The following is an 18,714-nucleotide window of genomic DNA, read 5'->3' as shown; positions in this document are numbered from 1 at the left end:
TGGAGAGAAATAACTTTGCAGCAGTTATCAGCGCTTTAGCTATCCCTCTCTCCCGTTCTCTCGCTGCCCCTCTCTTTTTTTAGTTTATTTCCAAGCGAGATATATTCATAGCCCTCAGCCTTCACTCACACAAGATTTTCCTCCCATTTCTCTCTTCAATTGCCATTTTATTTCCATATTGATTTTCACACTTAGCATTACATATTAGAACTTATAGGACTAGGTCTTGGGCCTAGGTCAATCTTTGCTCTCCTCCAGTGGCTCCTCAGTGGTTGGCTCTCCCTCGTCGTGCTCCAGGCCCTTGGCCAGTCGCTCGGCCACCCGCTGCATCAGCTCCTCCATGCTCATTTCGATCTTGATGCAGGCGCGACGCTGCAGATCGTAGCGCTGATCGTGCCCGCACTGGATGCGCTCGCAGCTGAGACTCATGCTGAACCAGCTGCTGACGTCCTTGAAGCCGGGCCGGCACTCGCACTCGTTGTGGCCAATGCAATGGCTGTGCTCCGGACAGCCGCCCTGGCAGATCGGGCGGCAGATCAGCTGATGCTGTTTATTGGGATGATGCGAGTGCTCGTAGCCGCGCATGCAGTGGCACTTATTCGGCTCCACACAGTAGCTGTGGGCGGGGCACGCCTCCGTGCAGATCGGCTCACAGAAGCCAAAGATAATCGTGCGATAGCCGGGACAACACATGCGCACCGTATCCCAGCGTACACGCTCCTCGTAAACAATATATTGTTCGCTGGCATTGTTTACGAGCCGTGTTCTGGTCAATGGCACCTGGTACTTGACACTAATGTTCTTCTGGCAGTGCCCGCTCGTAATGGCCAGCGCCTGGCTCTGGCCGAGGAGGAGCAATAGCACCAACGGCAACATCCTCCCAGATAGCTCCAAGCTTCCACTTCTGTTCACGTCTCGAAAGGCACTAAATGCCGACGACCCTAGCTGAGAAGGGGAAAGTCGAGCTCTTTGTGTCGGCCACGATAACTCTGAATCTCACACTGACTCCCACTCAGACTCTGGCTGTTTTGCACGACCTTATCGCCGGAATGGAAAATGGAAGTACGTCTGGCATGTCGGGTATACGTATATATTAATATACAGTATATGCATATGTTCGATAAGGAGAGTCAGACTTGATCTTCTCAATGAGCGATAAATGTCTGGAGTTAATAATTATATCCATATCCGTTATCCAATAAAGTCGTACGATTAATGCCGAAAAATGAAAGTAAAATGACTGTATTGGCATTTTGTCCGTCCATCTGTCCGCATATATACAGAGGTGGTCAAAAGTAATTACACACCGAGCTTTTTTCTGCATGCTCAGCTTTAAAAGCTTGTTGTTGTTGTTGTTGTTCGCTGTTTTTGAAAAAAAGCTTTTGTGTCATAAAGCTTATTCTGTGTAGAAGCGATCGGCAAAAAGAAATTGCTAAAATAACGGTACAGGTTCGTAGATATAGCAAAAAGAACAGTTACCTAGAGGTTGTCAAAAGTATTTACACACATTTTTTTTGCGTCATAAGTATTTACACAATGTAAATTTGCCTTTAGTCTTTGATTTGCGTTGATCATGTGCGGTCTTTGACTAAGATCGGAATTCAATTTGTAGTTGAAATTGTAGATGTGCTGTAAAATGGTAAAAACAAAGGAACTATCAGTCGAAACAAGATCCGAGATCGTAACCAAGTTTAAGAGTGGTGTTGGGGCATCGGAGTTGGTAAAGATATTCAAAATATCTAAAAAACGGTGTATAACTTGGTTAACAAAAGGGATACACTTGGAAATTTGAATAATTTACACCGAAGTGGGCGAAAGCCAGCATTGAACACCAGGGAATGCAGAAGACTTGTCAGCACATTCGTAGAAAACCCCGAGATAAGCCCAGTTAAAGTGTCTGCAGCATCACAACAGATAATTGGTAAACATGTCAGTGATGCTACTATTCGTAGAAGGTTAAAGGATGTTGACATAAACACCTATGTCGTCCGAAAAATCATTGATATCTCGGAAGCAAACAAAGCAAAACGTCTTGCTTTTGCTTTAGAGTACATTGAAAAGCCTTTGGAGTTTTGGTACAACATTTTGTGGACAGATGAGGTTGCATTTCAGTTTCAAGGCTCATTTCGAAAGACTTTTATGCATTTAAGTCGACAAAATAAAAAAACTGCAGTGCAGCCTCTTAGCAGGTTTGGAGGTGGCACAGTAATGTTTTGGGGTTGCATGTCGTACTATGGTTTTGGAGATTTTGTGCCAATAGAGGGCACTCTGACCCAATCACGATATTTGCACATATTAAATGACAATGCTTTTACTTCGGCGAACAAACTATTTCCAACAATCGAATGGGTATTGCAGCAAGACAATGCTCCATGCCACAAAGGCTCAATACCCACCAAGTTTTTGGCGGACTTAGATCAAGCAATCCTGCCCTGGCCTGCGCAAAGTCCGGACCTTAACATTATTGAAAATGTTTGGGCTTTAATAAAATCCAAACGGCTATTCAAAAAGGACCGGAAACGGGATGATACCATTCAGGAAGTTACCGGAATATGGTCGGAGCTCACAGTTGACTTCGCCCGATCATTGGTAACATCAATTCCAGCCAGGCTTCAGGCTGTAATTGACGAAAAAGGGGGAATGACAAAATACTAAATTAAATAAATAAACCCTTTATTATGTTCAACAAAAATTAAAAATAAATAACATTAATTAATGCCATTAAAAAATGTTTAAATTTTGTGTAAATTTTTATGACGCAAAAAAATGTGTGTAAATACTTTTGACAACCTCTAGGTAACTGTTCTTTTTGCTATATCTACGAACCTGTACCGTTATTTTAGCAATTTCTTTTTGCCGATCGCTTCTACACAGAATAAGCTTTATGACACAAAAGCTTTTTTTCAAAAACAGCGAACAACAACAACAACAACAAGCTTTTAAAGCTGAGCATGCAGAAAAAAGCTCGGTGTGTAATTACTTTTGACCACCTCTGTATGTGATGCAGATGTATAATATATAAACATATATTACACCCATCTTAAGTTTGGTTAAAGTAATCTGCCTATTGAAACTATTTGTAAAAAAAAAAATAACTCGGATTTGACTATTACGGAGGAAATGCAGACTACAAATAGTCAAGCCATGAATCTTCATGAATGTAGAAAGCATTTCCCAGGTTCTAATTACTCGTTTCTGACCAACTAAGTCAGACTTTTTGCCGTTTTTAGCATCATAGAGACTTACAAAAAATTTAAATTTAATTTATTTCAAATTCAGTTCTAAATATCTAATAAATCTTTGCGAAATATGTCTCTGGCATTTGTTTTACTAAGTAGAATAACAAAATATAAAATAAAATCTCCCGAAAAGAAAAACTAAATAACATTTTGGCAATGGCTAATCTTAAGTTAAGATCGCGGCAAATTTTGCTTATAAATTTCAAGTTAGAAACCCATAATTTTTGTAGCCGGAATTGGAATCCATGAGTCGATCATGGCTGGCCCTAGTCCTGAGTCTCGTCTTCCTCCCTTGGCTGGGAGCACAGAAGGGAACCGTGTGCCACGAGCGAGTGCCCCAGAGAGCAAACAGAACGAATGGAGAGGTGGTAGGTGTGTATGAAGTGGAAAAGGTTTCACCTGAATTGAAAATTCTTCCGGTAGAGCTGGAGTCTGCGTGAGGTTTGCTGCAAGGGCTATGAGGGTACGCCGGGCGGATGTCGACCCCGCTGCAATCCCCGGTGCGTGCACGCCCAGTGCACCGCTCCACAGCAATGCACCTGCGACTTGGGCTACGAAATTCTGAGCGAGCAGGAGTTCAGCAACGCCGGCTGCCAGCCGAAATGCCACGCCTGTCGCAATGGCGATTGCATTTCGCCTGGCCGCTGTCGCTGTTGGCCCGGCTTCGCGATGAGTCGCAAGTCGCTGAGCTGCCAGCCGGTGCCGCATCTACTCCAGCCTGCCGAGCAGTGTGAGTCACGTTGTCGGAGCACTCGCTGGCAAAAGTACTTCAGTTGGAGCCATCTATTGAGTGGTCGTACACCCAACACCGTTCCCACTTGTCGCCAGAATCAGACGGAGCCTTGTCTGCACCTGGATCGGTGCGTCTGCAATAGTCACAGCCAGCGGCTGATTTGCCAAGATCCAGCACAGAAACTGCCACAGCAATATGTGTGCAGTGATCAGACAGTCAAGACTCATCCAGGACTTCTGACTGAGCGCTTAGATGAAGAATCGTCTGTCAATCAAATAGTAAATATAAAACAGGTACATAAGCAAGATCGAAAAAATCGGGATCATGAAAATGATATCTCAACTGATGCTGATCTTAAAGATCACAATATACCACAAATAGATCCGATAAATCATAAAATCTTTCGAATATATCACACAATTCAGACCGATCGAAATACGACAAATCAGCTCCATCCAAAGGATCAGAGAATTGAAATTGGATCTGTAGATGATGCTATTGATGGGACTGATAAAACAGCTATGATTTATCAGGCGGATCCATTGTCTACGACTGCGACTTCGTGGATGACTTCTCTGAATCAATACAATCCATTTTTCAGCACAGATGATATAGAACAGCACAACCACGACGGAACAAAAGCAAAATCAATCGAGCGAACATTGGTAACTGAAAGACCGCTGTTGTTAGACTTAGAAAGAATATATCCGACAATTCCTACAAATCAAACACATCTAGAAAATGCAACCGAAGCAAATCTAACTGCTCTGGATAAAGATTATCAATGGATAGCTGATGCAATTCTAGAAGAACGAAATCAAGAACTAAATCAAACAAATCTCATAGACTATAATGAGTCGATATATGAGAAAGAGCATTACAATTCGATGAATAACAGCAATTACAATAGTTCATCCCAAAATTCAATGATGAAACATCTCGTAGATCCAATAGATCCAAGCGATCGGGAATATAGAAAAGAATTGTCTAAGCCAAGCATAAACGTTGGTAATATCCATATGCAAAAGCAATCGCATCATGTATTGAGTAGTGATACGACAACTGTAGATAACGATGAGCTTATTGTAAAAGGAGCACTTCATAATACCACTCTCATCATAGGCCTACTCCTATTTGTTAGCATTATACTAACCATTATTATTATTGTCAGTTTGTATGCGATGCGCAATCAAGTTAACGCACCTGTCCGCACAGGTCGTGCAGCATATTTTGCATAAGGATACAAGAATTTCAATTCCCGGAATTGAATGGATTTTTAATTTGACAAAAATTAAATTCAATGAGAAAATTCTACAAATAAGACAAATAAAAGATTGTACAATAATTCATTTATATTTTTTGTTTTTTAATTTATTTTATTTTTTAATTATTAAAGTTTACTATATAATCCTATAAGCAAATAATCTTTTGAAGGTTTAACAGCAAATTTAGCAAAATTCTTAACAGCGCTCATTATGTTACGCATTGCTTTTTAACAGTGATGCTAATAAGCAGGGTGAGGCGATAAAGAGTGCAATAAGATTTCGGCAATTCGCGAAAATCACGATTCGCGAGCAGTCGAAATGGAGTGGGAGCGGAGTCACACTTAACGAAAACTCGAAATGTTACTCAAATACATATGTATATCGTTACATCACGTAAAGAGATATATGTTAATATGTACATATGTATGTATATGTGTGCTAGTCATAGCCTTATTGTGTAAGTCGGAGAGTGAGCTATTGAGTGAGTCGGAGTCTATTAAAATAATCTTTGATGTTCGTCCTGCTATGAGTTTACTCAAATTTACTGTTACTTCGTGATTGTAACATTTTGATATGTACATGTCTTCTACGTGTACATACATTCGTACATACATATGTACATACATAGGCATACGATTCGTCCAAGCAGTGCTGCGTCAAATAACGTAAACAAATTGAGTGGAAATTAAAATCAAATCAATTTTATCGTTACGCGTGGGCGGAGTAAGTGTATGCACGTTTGTAAATACATACATATGTACATACATATATAAATGTAAAATGGCTTAAGCCGGGAAAGCAGTCACGGAATCAAGCGTCAGTGAGCATTGCAATCTAACTCAACCTTACGTGTTGCGTTGTGAGTGGAAATCGGAGCGGTTCTGTGAATACATAGTCAAAGCGAGCACTGCTTTAACGTAAAGCAGCCATACGCTACCGTTACGTCGCGAGTATATCTGTCCGCGTGTGTGTATAATCACTAAGCAAGCCGAGTCTCGGCTCAACAGACAACAACAAAAACAACAGCAACGACGACGAAAACAGCGTATAGAAAGTATGTAAGTATACACACTCGCAGTCACATTTGTAATTGAGCGCTTACTCAGCGTGTTTTTGTTGTAGCTCACAACATTTCTACATACTATCTAACTGCATAAATATATGTATGCTCAAGTGTATGTAGCGGGCTTTATTTTATTTCATTTTTGCATATGTGTTTTGTGCGTTTGTGTTGCTCGATATATACAAATAAACATGAGCACAAAGCAGGCGCACAGAAATGATTAGCAGGCGCACGTAGACACATGTAGGCAAAATGTATATTTAATGTTGTTGCTGTTGTTGGTATGTACATATGTAGTGCGAGTAGAAGTAGCTTTTGCTGCGCGCAGCTAAAACGGTAACAGCGACGTTGCCGTCGCCGTCAACGTTCTCAAATTGTGTTTATGTTTGTATGGATGTACATATGTATCATGCATATGTGCCGGTATATGTTAATGCACATATACACCGAGACACATATATGTATACATACATATATATAAATATGTACGCTTGTAATGAGCAAGACAAAACCAGAAATGGCATGAAAACGAAACGTAATGGGCAACAACAGCTAAACACGTGAGGAGCGACAACATTTCAAGATATATGTACATCCATATGTATATACTTACATATGTATTTATGTATGCACATATGTGTGTACATACATGTGTATGCATGCGTGCGTGCGTGTGTTCTATGCTTATGTTTATTATTGCTGTGGGACTCTCAGGTTGAGTCTCATCTTATTTGATGACGTCGCAATAGCCGTGAGCGTCTTTGGACTTGACTTCGTTGTTGATGTAAACGTCACTCTTACTAACAACAACAACGACAACTTAATTTAAGCGATTATCGGCTCTTTACAAGTTATTTCTCTACACTGGCGGTCAGACAAACGTGCAGACTTAACGTCAACAGACGCGGTCAGAAAAATTAGTATAGGTATTTTGATAAATAAATATTAGCACATGAATTTAAAGTATACCATGTGATTAATTAATTACTAATTATATCAAATAATTACCAATTACTAAAAAATCAAATAATAATAGTAAAATAAAGATTTACTAAACCAGACTTTTTCTTCCATACAGTGGCGGTCAGGCATGTTAGTGCCACGCACCTTTTGAAAATAATAAAAAAAAATAAAAATTTTATGTTAATATATTAAAAATATATAATAAATTATATAAATACATGTACATATATCTCGTAATACCATTTTCAAATTTTATATATAAAAATTATAATATATTAAATTATATATGTACATATGTATTTAGAACAATCATCAGCTTAACGCATAGGTCAACTGTTCATGATGTGTCAAAAAGTTATCAACCATTGACATCAATCAAAGCTCGAGCATTGAGAATTTTCCACTGCTCGTTAGTCAAAGGAAAAATAAATTGTGCTCAATATCTGTCGGCCGGAAAACTGATAAGCTCTATGAAAAACACTGACCTCAAACGATTAAAATATTAGTCGTACGTGTTAAATGTGACGTCACAGTTATGTGTCGCAATGTAATGTAGGGGGATCGACCTTATCAGCTGCTGCCTATTCAATTGCATATTCGCTTTTGACTCATTTATTACTTTGCACCGAATTCTCGTGCTCTTGCTCGCACTTGCTCATTGTGGTGCACACCCAGCAAAACTCACCAAAATGAGTTGGCATAGCTAATAAATCTTTAAAATTATTTTGGTTAAATAAATACGTATAATAAATCATGATAAGCAGCAAATGTTTAGACATGTAAGATATATAGTACAATACCACCTAAAAGACGATTTTTGGCATAGTCTTGTTTTTCCTGGTCAAGCTCAACGATTTTGACAATTTTGATGGTTGTAGTTTTGCTTAGCTTGCGTCGTTCCTGTGTTAATGATTGGGGGGATTTAAAACAGTTTTTAATACCGGTTGTTTATTGTAATTGCCATTTATGTGGCCAAGCGAGCGAGCGTGCCGAGAGAGAGCACAACTAAGAGAGCAGCGACAGCTAATAATATAAGTAGGTAAGTATGTAGGAATATGTTGTTATCGTCTATATGCTCGTTTCCCTCTCCATTTACCGCTGCGACCCACGTAACAACTCTGCTGCTGCTGAGACTGGCGCTGCTGCTGCTGCTGCTGCCGATATGCTACTGCGACGTTGGCGTCGCTGTTCTCATGAGCGTATGAAATGAGTTTGAATGAGTTGCGAAGGTTGACGGGGAGAGCGAAGAGAGCAGAGCGCCAAGTGCGGTGGATGAATCGTGCCAGTGCAATGCATGTATACACATACTCACATTCTCGTATGTATGCTTATATGCGCATACATGTGTTCACTTGTTTGTCAATATGTACATACATATGTTATTTGATTTTCGCTTTTTTGTTGCTGTTGTTGTTTTCCTTCTTTTATGTTTGTGTGCGTTTGTGTACGCCACACTTCTTGCGTTGTTGTTGTTCTTGTTACTGTCGGGGTACATGAATATAAATGTTGTTTATCTGTCGACGTCGTCGTCGACGCCGTCTCGGGTGTCCGTCGGCCTCATCTCTCTGTCTCTTTTAGTAGTTTTGTGTGTGTATCGTTTTGTGTGCTGCCGTTTGTGTGGTTGTTGTTGTTGTGTATGAATATGTGTCTCTTTATTGTTGTGTGTACTTGTTGCTGTTGTTATTGTTGCCTGGCTGGCTACTCACTCACTCACTCATTCACTTCGCTCGCATGAACTTTTTGCTTTGGCTTTGGTTGCTTGCTAATCAATGCTGTGCGCCTGGTTATTTTGCTATATCTATATGTACACAAACAAATCTACAAAAGTCACAGACATGCATATGTGTACCGCCCCCACCCCCGCCGACCCATTACCTCTGACAATACATTAGCGTCACGAATCGTGCGTGTAAATATATACAACACATATTACTTACACATACGACAATGCGTTCAGCCAAACGAAGAGTGGTTGGGGTAAGCGATAGCATGCATATCGGCTCCGTTATAGTGAATATTATACAAATGGCACTTGGGATGAGAGTGTGTCCATATCTAGTTCTTTTTGTATTTACAAATTCATACATACATATGTATACGGGTGTGTGTATGTAGTGAATGTGTTTGATTTGATGTGTGAGCAATTGAAAAGTGTTTTTATTGTTGGTAGGTGGGGTAAACTGTTTTTCAGTTCCGTTTTAGAATATAGAGTACATAAACATGTATACGCCCAATAAAAATTAATACATGCTCATGTATGTATATGTGTCATATGGAAGACTTTATAAACTGTGAATGCTTAGAGTGAGCCACATATTACATAAATTTAAATCTGTAATATTTTTTTCCTACTGTATTATTCTATTGATATTAGTAACACTTTATTACTTATTAGTATTATTTTTTATATACATACATAATTTTTAAACGATTAAAAATAAAATGTTTCAAATGGTTTCCTTAAATATATAAGTACATGCTTTTTAAATATGCATAAATAATGTCGTTTAATATATGTATGTATGTATGTACATACATACATACATTTTACGTTACTTAACACCTTAATTTATCGTAATTGGCTTTACATTTGCCTATTAAGTATACTTATTATGGAAAACACATTCTATATGATAATTGAACTTGAATGAATTTTCTTAACTTTCTATTCTTAAAACTTGCAGGTCCACTCTAATAGCATTGCTGAATCGCTGGGCGTATCGCAATTGCTGATTTGATTGTTGTTATAGCTAAAGCGTAGGTAAGTGATTTTTTTTTTTGTATAAAAACACAAACATACATAAATAACAATATGTACATAATATATACACATAGATTTACTATGCAAGCATATACAATATAATATATAAGGGGCCCACTGTGACCCGCCCGACTATCCAGCTGCTTTTTTATATATTTTGCTTTGTTATACCGTTACACATCCGACACTTGCCTATGTGCGCGAGCAGAGCCGACGCTTGTTTACTGTTTGTTTACTGTGTACAAACACAAAAGGAATACACAAACGCAATATGCAACTATTTGTGTTTGTAGTTTTAATGCCAAGCCCCATCTACCTCCATCTCCACCCATCCACCCATCCATCCATCGGCCATCTCCCTCGCACAAGTCCCCGTTTTGACCATGCTCATGAAAGCGGCAATGTTTACACTTGTTTGACATTCATGGGCTGCTGTTCATTGGTAAATAATTTCATAATAATGTTGTTGTTGCGCCCATGACAAATGATAAGCCGTCAGCTACAAATTGCAACAATTACAATTGGGTTAATAATATAGCATAGCCACGTTGTTGTAGTTGTTCCGGTTCTTTTCGCTGTGCAACAAACATAATAATTGTACATACTCCTATTTAAATAAATTCCCCGGCCCCTATATGTGTGCGCGGCTGTTTGACATTTTGCAATAAAATAAATTAAACAATAAATTATAAATTTGTACAAAAAATGACTGTTGGGTGAACAGGCGCACATCAATGCACAGCCAGCGCCTCTGTTGACGGCGACTTTGCTTGCTGCCGTTGCTGCTTCTGCTTCTTCTGCTTTGTTGTTATTTGCCAGCTGAGGCGAGCCCACAGTATTTGAGTTTTTTCTGCTTCTATTTCACTGCCTCACATGCATACACACACGCACGCATATGTATTTATGCATGTGTCGCCGCCTGTGAGGGTGTGTGTGTGTGTGCGTATTATGTTTGGGCTCGTGTAATGCGAGAGCGTAGCTGACCAGGCTTTAGGCGTGTGTGTGTGTTTCGGTAGGGGAGTCATAGCAAGTAAGGCAAAGCAAAGAAGAACCGTTACATGTTTTATGTATGGCCGTAGCAGCAGCAGCAGCAGCCACAATTGCTTGTATTGCTATTTCGTGTGGCTCTTTTACCTAACCCGCTCGGTCGCTCGCTCTCACTCTTACTCTCTATGGCTGGCTGACCGAGCGCCATGCAGTTTGGTGTTGTTTTGTGGCCTGGTACGCTGCTCAGCTGCTGAGCTGTGCTTTTCGATCGGCCGCAGGTGTTTGTCGCAGGTCAGTTATGCATATTTATTGCTGTGTGTGTGTGTGTCTGTTTATATTTGTATGTGTTTGTTTGTCTTTATGATATGTTCTGGAACAATTGAGAGATGACTACAAAGCATAACGTTTAAATTTTGAATATGAAATATGAAAGCAAATATATTATGATTGTTGATAGGGGCAATGTCCATATACTTATGCATGAATATATGTATGTATGCATGTATGCGTGCATATATGTATATATGTATGTATGTGCACGACGTGCTCATGTTGCCATAGGCATAGGGCGACTTGCGGAGATTATGAGAGGTCAGACATGCATAATATGTATGTATGTACATATATATATTAATGTAGTATATACTATGTACATACATACATAAAAATTGGAGATAACAAGAGCCGATATTTTGAAATACGAAGAGCTCTTATCTATATACTATAAAAATGCATATACATATGTAGATGTGTGCATTGGTGGATTCCATTGATGATGAAAATTGAAATAATATAAAAATGCAAATATGTACATACATACATATCTCTGTAAAATTGTATAGTATTCATACGTCTATGTGTATAGAGTGACTTATTGCTTTACCCATTGTGTCATGAGAGTAATTTTAAGCTCAATACATTTACTGTACCGTATAGGTAAAATGAGAGTAGTATGAGAGAATCGATATTTTTGCTTTCGATATCGATAATTATCGAAGATATAAGTTTATCGAGCATCCGTGGTAGATATTACATTCACAGTACCATTGTAAACCTCTTATGAATTTCTCTTCTGTCAAGATTTCTTGTAAGATTATAAAAGTCAATGCCTTTATACTGATTTACGTCACTGGACTGCAAGATTATTCTTCTTTTGTAATATTAAGAAGAAGAAAAGCTTACCAGAGTTTACATCTGAAGTAATTCTAAGCATGACTGGACAGAAAAGACATCTGGAAAATCACTGCATATTCATATGTAGATATATATATTATACACATGCATTACTGATAGGGTGTGCAGACGTCTAAAGTTCCTTTCATTTATTTTTGTTTATTCGGAAATTCTATCAGCCGCCTAACGACTGATTTCCAAATTATCAGACGTACTTAGATTGTGAGGAATGCATATACATATATATATGTATGTTCATACGTATTATACATATATAATGGTATGCTGGTCCCGTGAAGATTAAGATGACAGAGGGGTCATGCATAGAACCAGGTCAGGCACAAGCCAGACACGAACAGTCGCATACCCTAAGATAGTATTAAGAAGCTACGTCATCTATGTTCGCCTGGCTGCACACCAGCCTTATCAGGCAAGAGTATTAACCCAACACATAGAGGGAGAGAGTGAGGGAGTGAGAGAGAGAGAGAGTGGTAGAGAGTGTGTGTATGTCTGCTTTAAATATCGCTTGATCGTCTGCCTCAACATTTATTCAACATGGAGAAGCTGAGGCCGGCGAACAGCTACACGAGCAACTCACTGCACGAGGCGGTCCTATTGCGGAAGGACGAACAGGATACGATTGGAGTATACACAGTGCCGGAATTGTTTCGCGAGAGTTGCCAGAAATTTGGAAAGCTGCCCGCCCTGGTCTGGGAACGACCAGAGCAAAAGGATTGGATAACGCTCAACTATGAGGAGTACCAACAGCAAGTGGAGCTGGCAGCACGCATGCTGCTCCACGTTGGTTTGGAGGCGCGCAGCTCGTTGGGCATATTGGCCTTCAATTGCCCGGAATGGTTTATAGCCGAATTGGCTGCTTTGCGTGCCGGCGGCGTTTTGGCTGGCATCTATCCCAGTAATTCGGCTGAGGCGTGTTTCCATGCCTTGGCGACGAGCGAGGCGACCGTCTGTGTCGTTGATGACGAGAAGCAAATGGCAAAGCTGCGTGCGATCAAGCATCGGCTACCGCGACTGAAGACTGTGATTCAGCTGCACGGGCCATACGAGTCCTTTGTCAATCAGGAGGAGGGCTACTTCAGCTGGCAGCATTTGATGGCACTGGACCTGGAGCAACTGCAGCCGGAATTGCAGCGGAGGGAGAGTGCAATTTATGCCAATGATTGCGCGATGCTCGTGTTCACATCGGGCACAGTCGGCATGCCCAAAGCTGTGATGCTCTCCCACGACAGTCTGGTCTTTGAGACGAAAATCGTCGGAGCTACGCTGAAGAATACGGAGCTCGGTGGCGAGCGTATTGTCAGCTATCTGCCTCTGAGTCACATTGCGGCCCAGATCTTTGATGTCTTCTTGGCCTTGGAGCATGGCGGCTGTGTGTACTTTGCCGATAGGGACGCGCTCAAGGGTACGCTGGTGCGCACCTTCCAGAAGGCCAAGCCGACCCGAATGTTCGGAGTGCCACGCGTCTTTGAGAAATTCCAGGAGCGTCTGGTCGCAGCGGAGGCCAAAGCGAGCCCGTACTCCCGTTATCTGTTGGCGAAGGCGCGGGATGTCGTCGAACAGCATCAGCTAGCGAAGATCGCAGGGTGAGTTATTTCTAAATATATTGTGAAACGAGAGAGGTTCCTGAATGACTTTCGTTGGAGTGAAGAGTAGGAAATCTGATCCAAAACTAGAATCAAGGAGTATTGTGTAGTCGGATATATGGTTTCACCTGCTAGAATAGATACTTTGAAGGCATAAGATCGACTACATAATACAGCATAATTAAAAAAAAGTGTGTCTTAACAGGTTTAATATAATGTCCTAAAAATTGCCTGTAAACTTGTCAAGAGAACTTTTCAAATAAGAAACAAAACCATTATACCCTGATTTCCCATTTTCAATGGGTTCAGGGTATAAAAATCATTCGCCAGCTCTATCGATATTTCCATAAATAAGACTTCGGTCTTTTGTCAGCAACTATTCATTAGTAATTAATCTTTATCTTTAATCTCGATTCAATTTTGCAGCGAGAAAATATCTCTGTACGGTGAAGCGAAATACTGGTTTGCCCATCGACTCATTCGACCCATTCGCCAGATGTTGGGCCTGGATCTATGCAAAACTTTTCTAACCGGCGCAGCGCCTGTATCGTCCGAGCTGAAGCATTACTTTTTGGGTTTGGATATGCCACTGGGAGATATCTATGGCATGTCGGAGTCGGCGGGCGCGATCACACTCCACGAGACTATGACAAACCTCTACAGTTCGGGTACGCCACTCGTCGGTATAGAGGTGAAGATCCATGAGCCTGATGCAAAGGGTCAGGGCGAGATTGTGACGCGTGGACGGCATAATTTCATGGGTTATCTGGGACAGCCGCTTAAGACGGAGGAGGCCATCAAGCCCGATGGCTGGATGTACACTGGCGACATGGGCTACATGGACGAGCACGGCAATCTCGTCATCTGCGGCCGGATCAAGGAGCTGATTATCACAGCGGGCGGCGAGAATATACCGCCCGTGCACATCGAGGAGCTGATCAAGGAGGAGCTGCCCTGTATCAGCAATGCCTTATTGGTCGGCGATCATCGCAAGTATCTGACTGTCTTGTTGTCTCTGAAGACCAAATCTGATCCGCATACGGGTCTGCCACTCGATGAGCTGCGTGGCGACACAATTGCTTGGCTGCAAGAGCTGGGACTGAACCAGACGCATCTGTCGCAGCTGCTTAATATACCCGCTGATCTACAATTGCCCAACGATGAGAGATCTCTGGCCGCAGCGTTAGATATCAATGCGGAGCCAAAGCTGTACGAAGCTATCGATGCGGGCATCAAGCGCGCCAATCTGAAAGCCATCTCATCGGCGCAGCGTGTCCAAAAGTTTGCTCTATTGCCACACGAATTCTCCGTGCCAACGGGCGAGCTGGGACCCACGCTCAAGACCCGGCGTAATATCGTACATAAGAAGTACGCCCCTCTAATCGAACGACTCTACAAATGATTTATTATTATTTTTATTAATAATTAGCTCTTAAAGATTATGTTGAAATTGTTTATAAAGATTTGCTTAATTATAGTTAACATATAATTATATAAAATGTAGCTGTTATTGTGTTTATTCTTACTAGGATCTTTCTCGATCGTATCGAAGATTTTAGGCTTCCACCTTGATCAGCTGCTGCTAGAAAGGTAAATTTACGTATTTAGAGAATGTTTTTTATGAGAATTATTTGCTTGTCTATAGAATTTACCAGAGTTGAATTGTACATACACTCTATAATTTACAAATAGCAGAATCTTTAGAATTAAACTGATCTACAGGCAGTACAATGCTCTCTTAAGTTCAATAGAAAGTGAAATGTTTGTTTCTACTGCCTCTTATCTGTGTTCTTTTCAGAAATATGAATTCGTATATAACTCACATATATACACATAAATATAGAATTCATTGAACCTAAAAAAAAAGATTATATTTTAATTGGTTCATACAATTCATACTGGACTTTTGCTTTGTACTATGTACTATATATATATCTACAGAAAGTGTCTCCTAATGTCTATGGCTTATATTCTTTTTGGGAAATATGTTACATTGGCTTGATATTCTCTAATTATTGATAGTTCTCCTATAGATGCCTCATATCATTTATGTTGTTTTCTTTCGTCTTGCATTATATGTCTAATATATGTATATTAAATTATTATTTAATAAATCTCTAATAGTTCTTCAATATAGCTTTCAATGGCCTAACATATATTTCCCATAAATCGCAAATATAAGTTTTATTTATCTATCTATAGATGTCTCACAGCTTAATAATCTTTATTATTAAACCTCTCATCGACTACTATTAAATTACTCTTAGCTCTCATTTAGTTCTATCATTTCTATTTCAAACAGCTCTTGTAGGTCTTCCATGTATCGATCTTTCAGAGATCGTCCATACAATTGTTATAGGTCTTTAATTGATCTCTAATCTCTGATCTGATGTATTAATAGTCATTGATATACTATTTAGAGATTTTTCATAGATTTTAAAATTTATCTCTAAAAAATTCCATATATATTTTTCAAATATCTCTTTAAAGCTTGATCACATATTGATCTTAGATCTCTCATAGATCACTCACCTTATCTTGATTTTGTTTTAACTTTCTCTCGCGCTCTTTGCGATCCATGAAACGTTGACCCCAGCGCAGTCCTGAAAAAGCCAACGCAATGGCTGCCAGCATCCAGATGATCACTGAGCGCGAATCGAAGCGATCTGTGCGAATTCTGGGCCAGGTTAAAGGAGGCGTCAAGGTATACAGCTCGTTGCTAGACTCCTGCGAGGACTTCCATATGAATAAAAGTATGACTTGACAAATCTGATCAAATCAGATCAGATCAGTTAGACTTTAGCCAAAGACTTACTTGGCAGTCGCAGTCCGGTGCCGCCTGTTGTCTAGCCGCACTCACATCGAGTAGCACAATGGAGCGATTCTGTTGGCCATCGAAGCAATCGATGCCTTTTATGCTCAACAATTGCTGAACGCTCCAGGCGCTCAGCATTGGCCAAGAGCGCGCAAAGTTAAGGGCAGTGGGAGGCGTTCTCAGCATATGCTTGACTAGCCAGGCGCAGTTCCAGCGATTGTCCGACAGCTGCACTTGCTCGAAGAAGATCAGGCTGCTTAAATTGAGCGACTGCAGTCGATTCGAGCTGAGATCCACACGTAAAGCCAAACGATTTAGACCAGGCGCCAATTGTTGCAGCCAGCTGGCCTCTTCCAGGTGATTTCTAGCCAAATTCAATCGAGTCAAGTGCGTCAATTGGTGGAGCAGCGCAGGATGTAAATGATTCAGTTGATTGCTTGACAGATCAACCTGTTTCAGCTGATTGTTGTCATGCAGCAGATCCTCGGGTAGAGAGTTGAGGCGATTGTAGCTCAAGTCGAGCTGTAGTAGGGTGCTCAGTGGGCGTAGAGCATCCGCGGCGATGTGCTCTAAATAATTATGACTGACATTGATGCGCTATGGGCGTAAGACAATATAAGATAAGATGAGATAATTTGTTATCTTTAAGGTTATATGTATACTTATATACATATAAAAAGTTGCAATTTTGTAGTTTCTTTGAATTGGTTTTTTTTTTTGCTAAGATAAATAATCTTAATGGGATTTAAGATAGTTCCTGAATACTTTTATGGTTAGTTAGGCAAGTTGTAATATATTTATGTTCTGAGAATAAGAGAACATTTAAAATGTCTGAGTTGTTTCTGTTTTCTCCCATCTCTAAGCCAGTTTCAGCACTCTAAGCTCACCTCCGCTTTATAATTCTTTTCGGGTTTTAGCTTCAATTTCGCTCTCGCTTACAATCTTCACTCACACATACTCTGCTGCTGTTTAGGTTTATACTTATTTGAATAAATTATAAACTTCTGCAGCACTGCTCTTATAAAAATGCCTTTCAATTTCCCTTGATCTCTATGTATTCTTAGCGAAGGGGACTTTCCAATACTATAATATCTTCATAGTCGCTGATAGAGTTTCATTTTCATTATTATATCCTCAGCTTTATTGTTCCTCTTTCTTTCTTGCTTCATGAAATGAGCTTTTGATCTTTCGCTCTCCCTGGATCTTCTTCCCTTAACTCACCTCCAAAGACTCCAGTCCTATGAAGCTATTGTTTAGCAGTCCCTTTAGCTTATTATAGCTCAAATCCAAATCCTGTAGCTCAAAGTTTTTGGAGAATACCGAAGGCGGTAGCTGCTCTAGCGAATTCCTCGATAAGTTGAGATGTATCAAACGTGCCAGGCCAGCATCCTTCAGGAATTGCAAATCCTCTAGGAGATTATGCTCCAAGCGCAGCGAGCGCAAATGCGTGTTGCTCTCAAAGGATGTAGCTTCCACTTGCTTAAGCCGATTGTGCTGAAGGCTTAAGCTGGAGAGACGGTGAAGGCCATGAAAGTAGGTGACGGCAATTAGTTGTAATTGATTATATTGCAAATGCAAGTGCTTCAGATGTGATAGATTGTAAAAGCAGTCCGGTTCCAGATGCTCGATACGATTATGACTCAAATCCAATAGCTGCAAATTGGGATATTGCTCGAGGCCGTTGGCAGGCAGTCGACTTAGGGCATTGAAACTGATGTCGAGTGAGGTGAGGGCGGCCAACGGTTCCTCGGACCAGGACTTAATCACGCTCAAATTGTTCTTGGCCAACGAGAGGTGCTGCAAGCGTGCCAAGCCATGCAGCGCATAGTCCTCCAAGGAATTCAGTTGGCTGCGCTCCAATTTCAGGCTGAGTAGTTGATTGAAGCGCAAGAAAATTGCATTCTTCAGCTTCTGCTGCTCCCAGCTGCAGTTGTACAGACGTAAGCTGCTCAGCGTTGTCACATCTTTCAGGGCAAGCAACTGTGTTGCATTGCAGTTGATCAACTGCAAGGATTGCGTGTGGCATGCCACACAGCTCAGTAGCAATAGCAACGGCAACGGCAACGGCAACAGCTTGGCCAACATTCCGCTTAAGACTGAATAAGTGGATG

The 18,714-nt window shown here is 40.6% G+C and overlaps 5 protein-coding genes across 9 annotated transcripts in view; 3 read left to right on the top strand and 2 right to left on the bottom strand.

The window, feature by feature from the left end:
- Positions 1-146: 146 nt before the first annotated feature.
- Positions 147-969, bottom strand: LOC6576456 (protein kinase C-binding protein NELL2). Its single transcript, XM_002002410.4, has one exon. The coding sequence runs from the start codon at positions 874-876 to the stop codon at positions 238-240; it is 639 nt and encodes a 212-aa protein (XP_002002446.1). The 5' UTR covers positions 877-969; the 3' UTR covers positions 147-237.
- Positions 970-3,228: 2,259 nt separating this feature from the next.
- LOC6576455 lies at positions 3,229-5,325 on the top strand. Of its 2 annotated transcripts, none has more exons than XM_015165180.3 (2): positions 3,229-3,607; positions 3,663-5,325. In XM_015165180.3, exons 1-2 carry the CDS (start codon positions 3,485-3,487, stop codon positions 5,208-5,210), a joined length of 1,671 nt encoding a protein of 556 aa, XP_015020666.2. In that variant the 5' UTR covers positions 3,229-3,484; the 3' UTR covers positions 5,211-5,325. The 2 variants fall into 2 exon arrangements, with proteins under 2 accessions (XP_015020666.2, XP_032584402.2); XM_032728511.2 differs by having other exon boundaries at positions 3,230-3,611.
- A 367-nt stretch (positions 5,326-5,692) lies between these two features.
- Positions 5,693-18,714, top strand: part of LOC6576449 (neuronal acetylcholine receptor subunit alpha-7) — a 119,683-nt gene continuing 106,661 nt past the window's right edge. Inside the window, exons 1-2 of the mRNA XM_044008597.1 lie at positions 5,693-6,295; positions 9,948-10,024. The gene's annotated coding sequence lies outside the window, so the exon portion shown is untranslated. The remainder of the gene's footprint in view (positions 6,296-9,947; positions 10,025-18,714) is intronic.
- On the top strand, positions 12,725-15,291 carry LOC6576454 (long-chain-fatty-acid--CoA ligase heimdall). The gene is made up of 2 exons (XM_002002408.2): positions 12,725-13,788; positions 14,215-15,291. Exons 1-2 carry the CDS (start codon positions 12,740-12,742, stop codon positions 15,188-15,190), a joined length of 2,025 nt encoding a protein of 674 aa, XP_002002444.1. The 5' UTR covers positions 12,725-12,739; the 3' UTR covers positions 15,191-15,291.
- Positions 15,188-18,711, bottom strand: LOC6576453 (insulin-like growth factor-binding protein complex acid labile subunit). 4 transcript variants are annotated; one of them, XM_032728508.2, is made up of 4 exons: positions 17,825-18,711; positions 16,604-17,200; positions 16,321-16,524; positions 15,188-15,370 (listed from the first exon to the last, which is right to left on the bottom strand). In XM_032728508.2, the coding sequence occupies exons 1-4, from the start codon at positions 18,686-18,688 to the stop codon at positions 15,344-15,346; spliced, it is 1,692 nt and encodes a 563-aa protein (XP_032584399.1). In that variant the 5' UTR covers positions 18,689-18,711; the 3' UTR covers positions 15,188-15,343. The 4 variants fall into 4 exon arrangements, with proteins under 4 accessions (XP_032584399.1, XP_032584400.1, XP_032584401.1 ...); XM_032728509.2 differs by having other exon boundaries at positions 15,188-15,367; XM_032728510.2 differs by having other exon boundaries at positions 15,188-15,364.

Source organism: Drosophila mojavensis, unplaced genomic scaffold, assembly GCF_018153725.1.
Source record: "Drosophila mojavensis isolate 15081-1352.22 unplaced genomic scaffold, ASM1815372v1 contig_36, whole genome shotgun sequence".
Lineage (NCBI taxonomy): Eukaryota > Metazoa > Arthropoda > Insecta > Diptera > Drosophilidae > Drosophila > Drosophila mojavensis.
The sequence above is the reverse complement of the archived record's forward strand: the minus strand, read 5'-3'. Positions and strand labels throughout refer to the sequence as shown.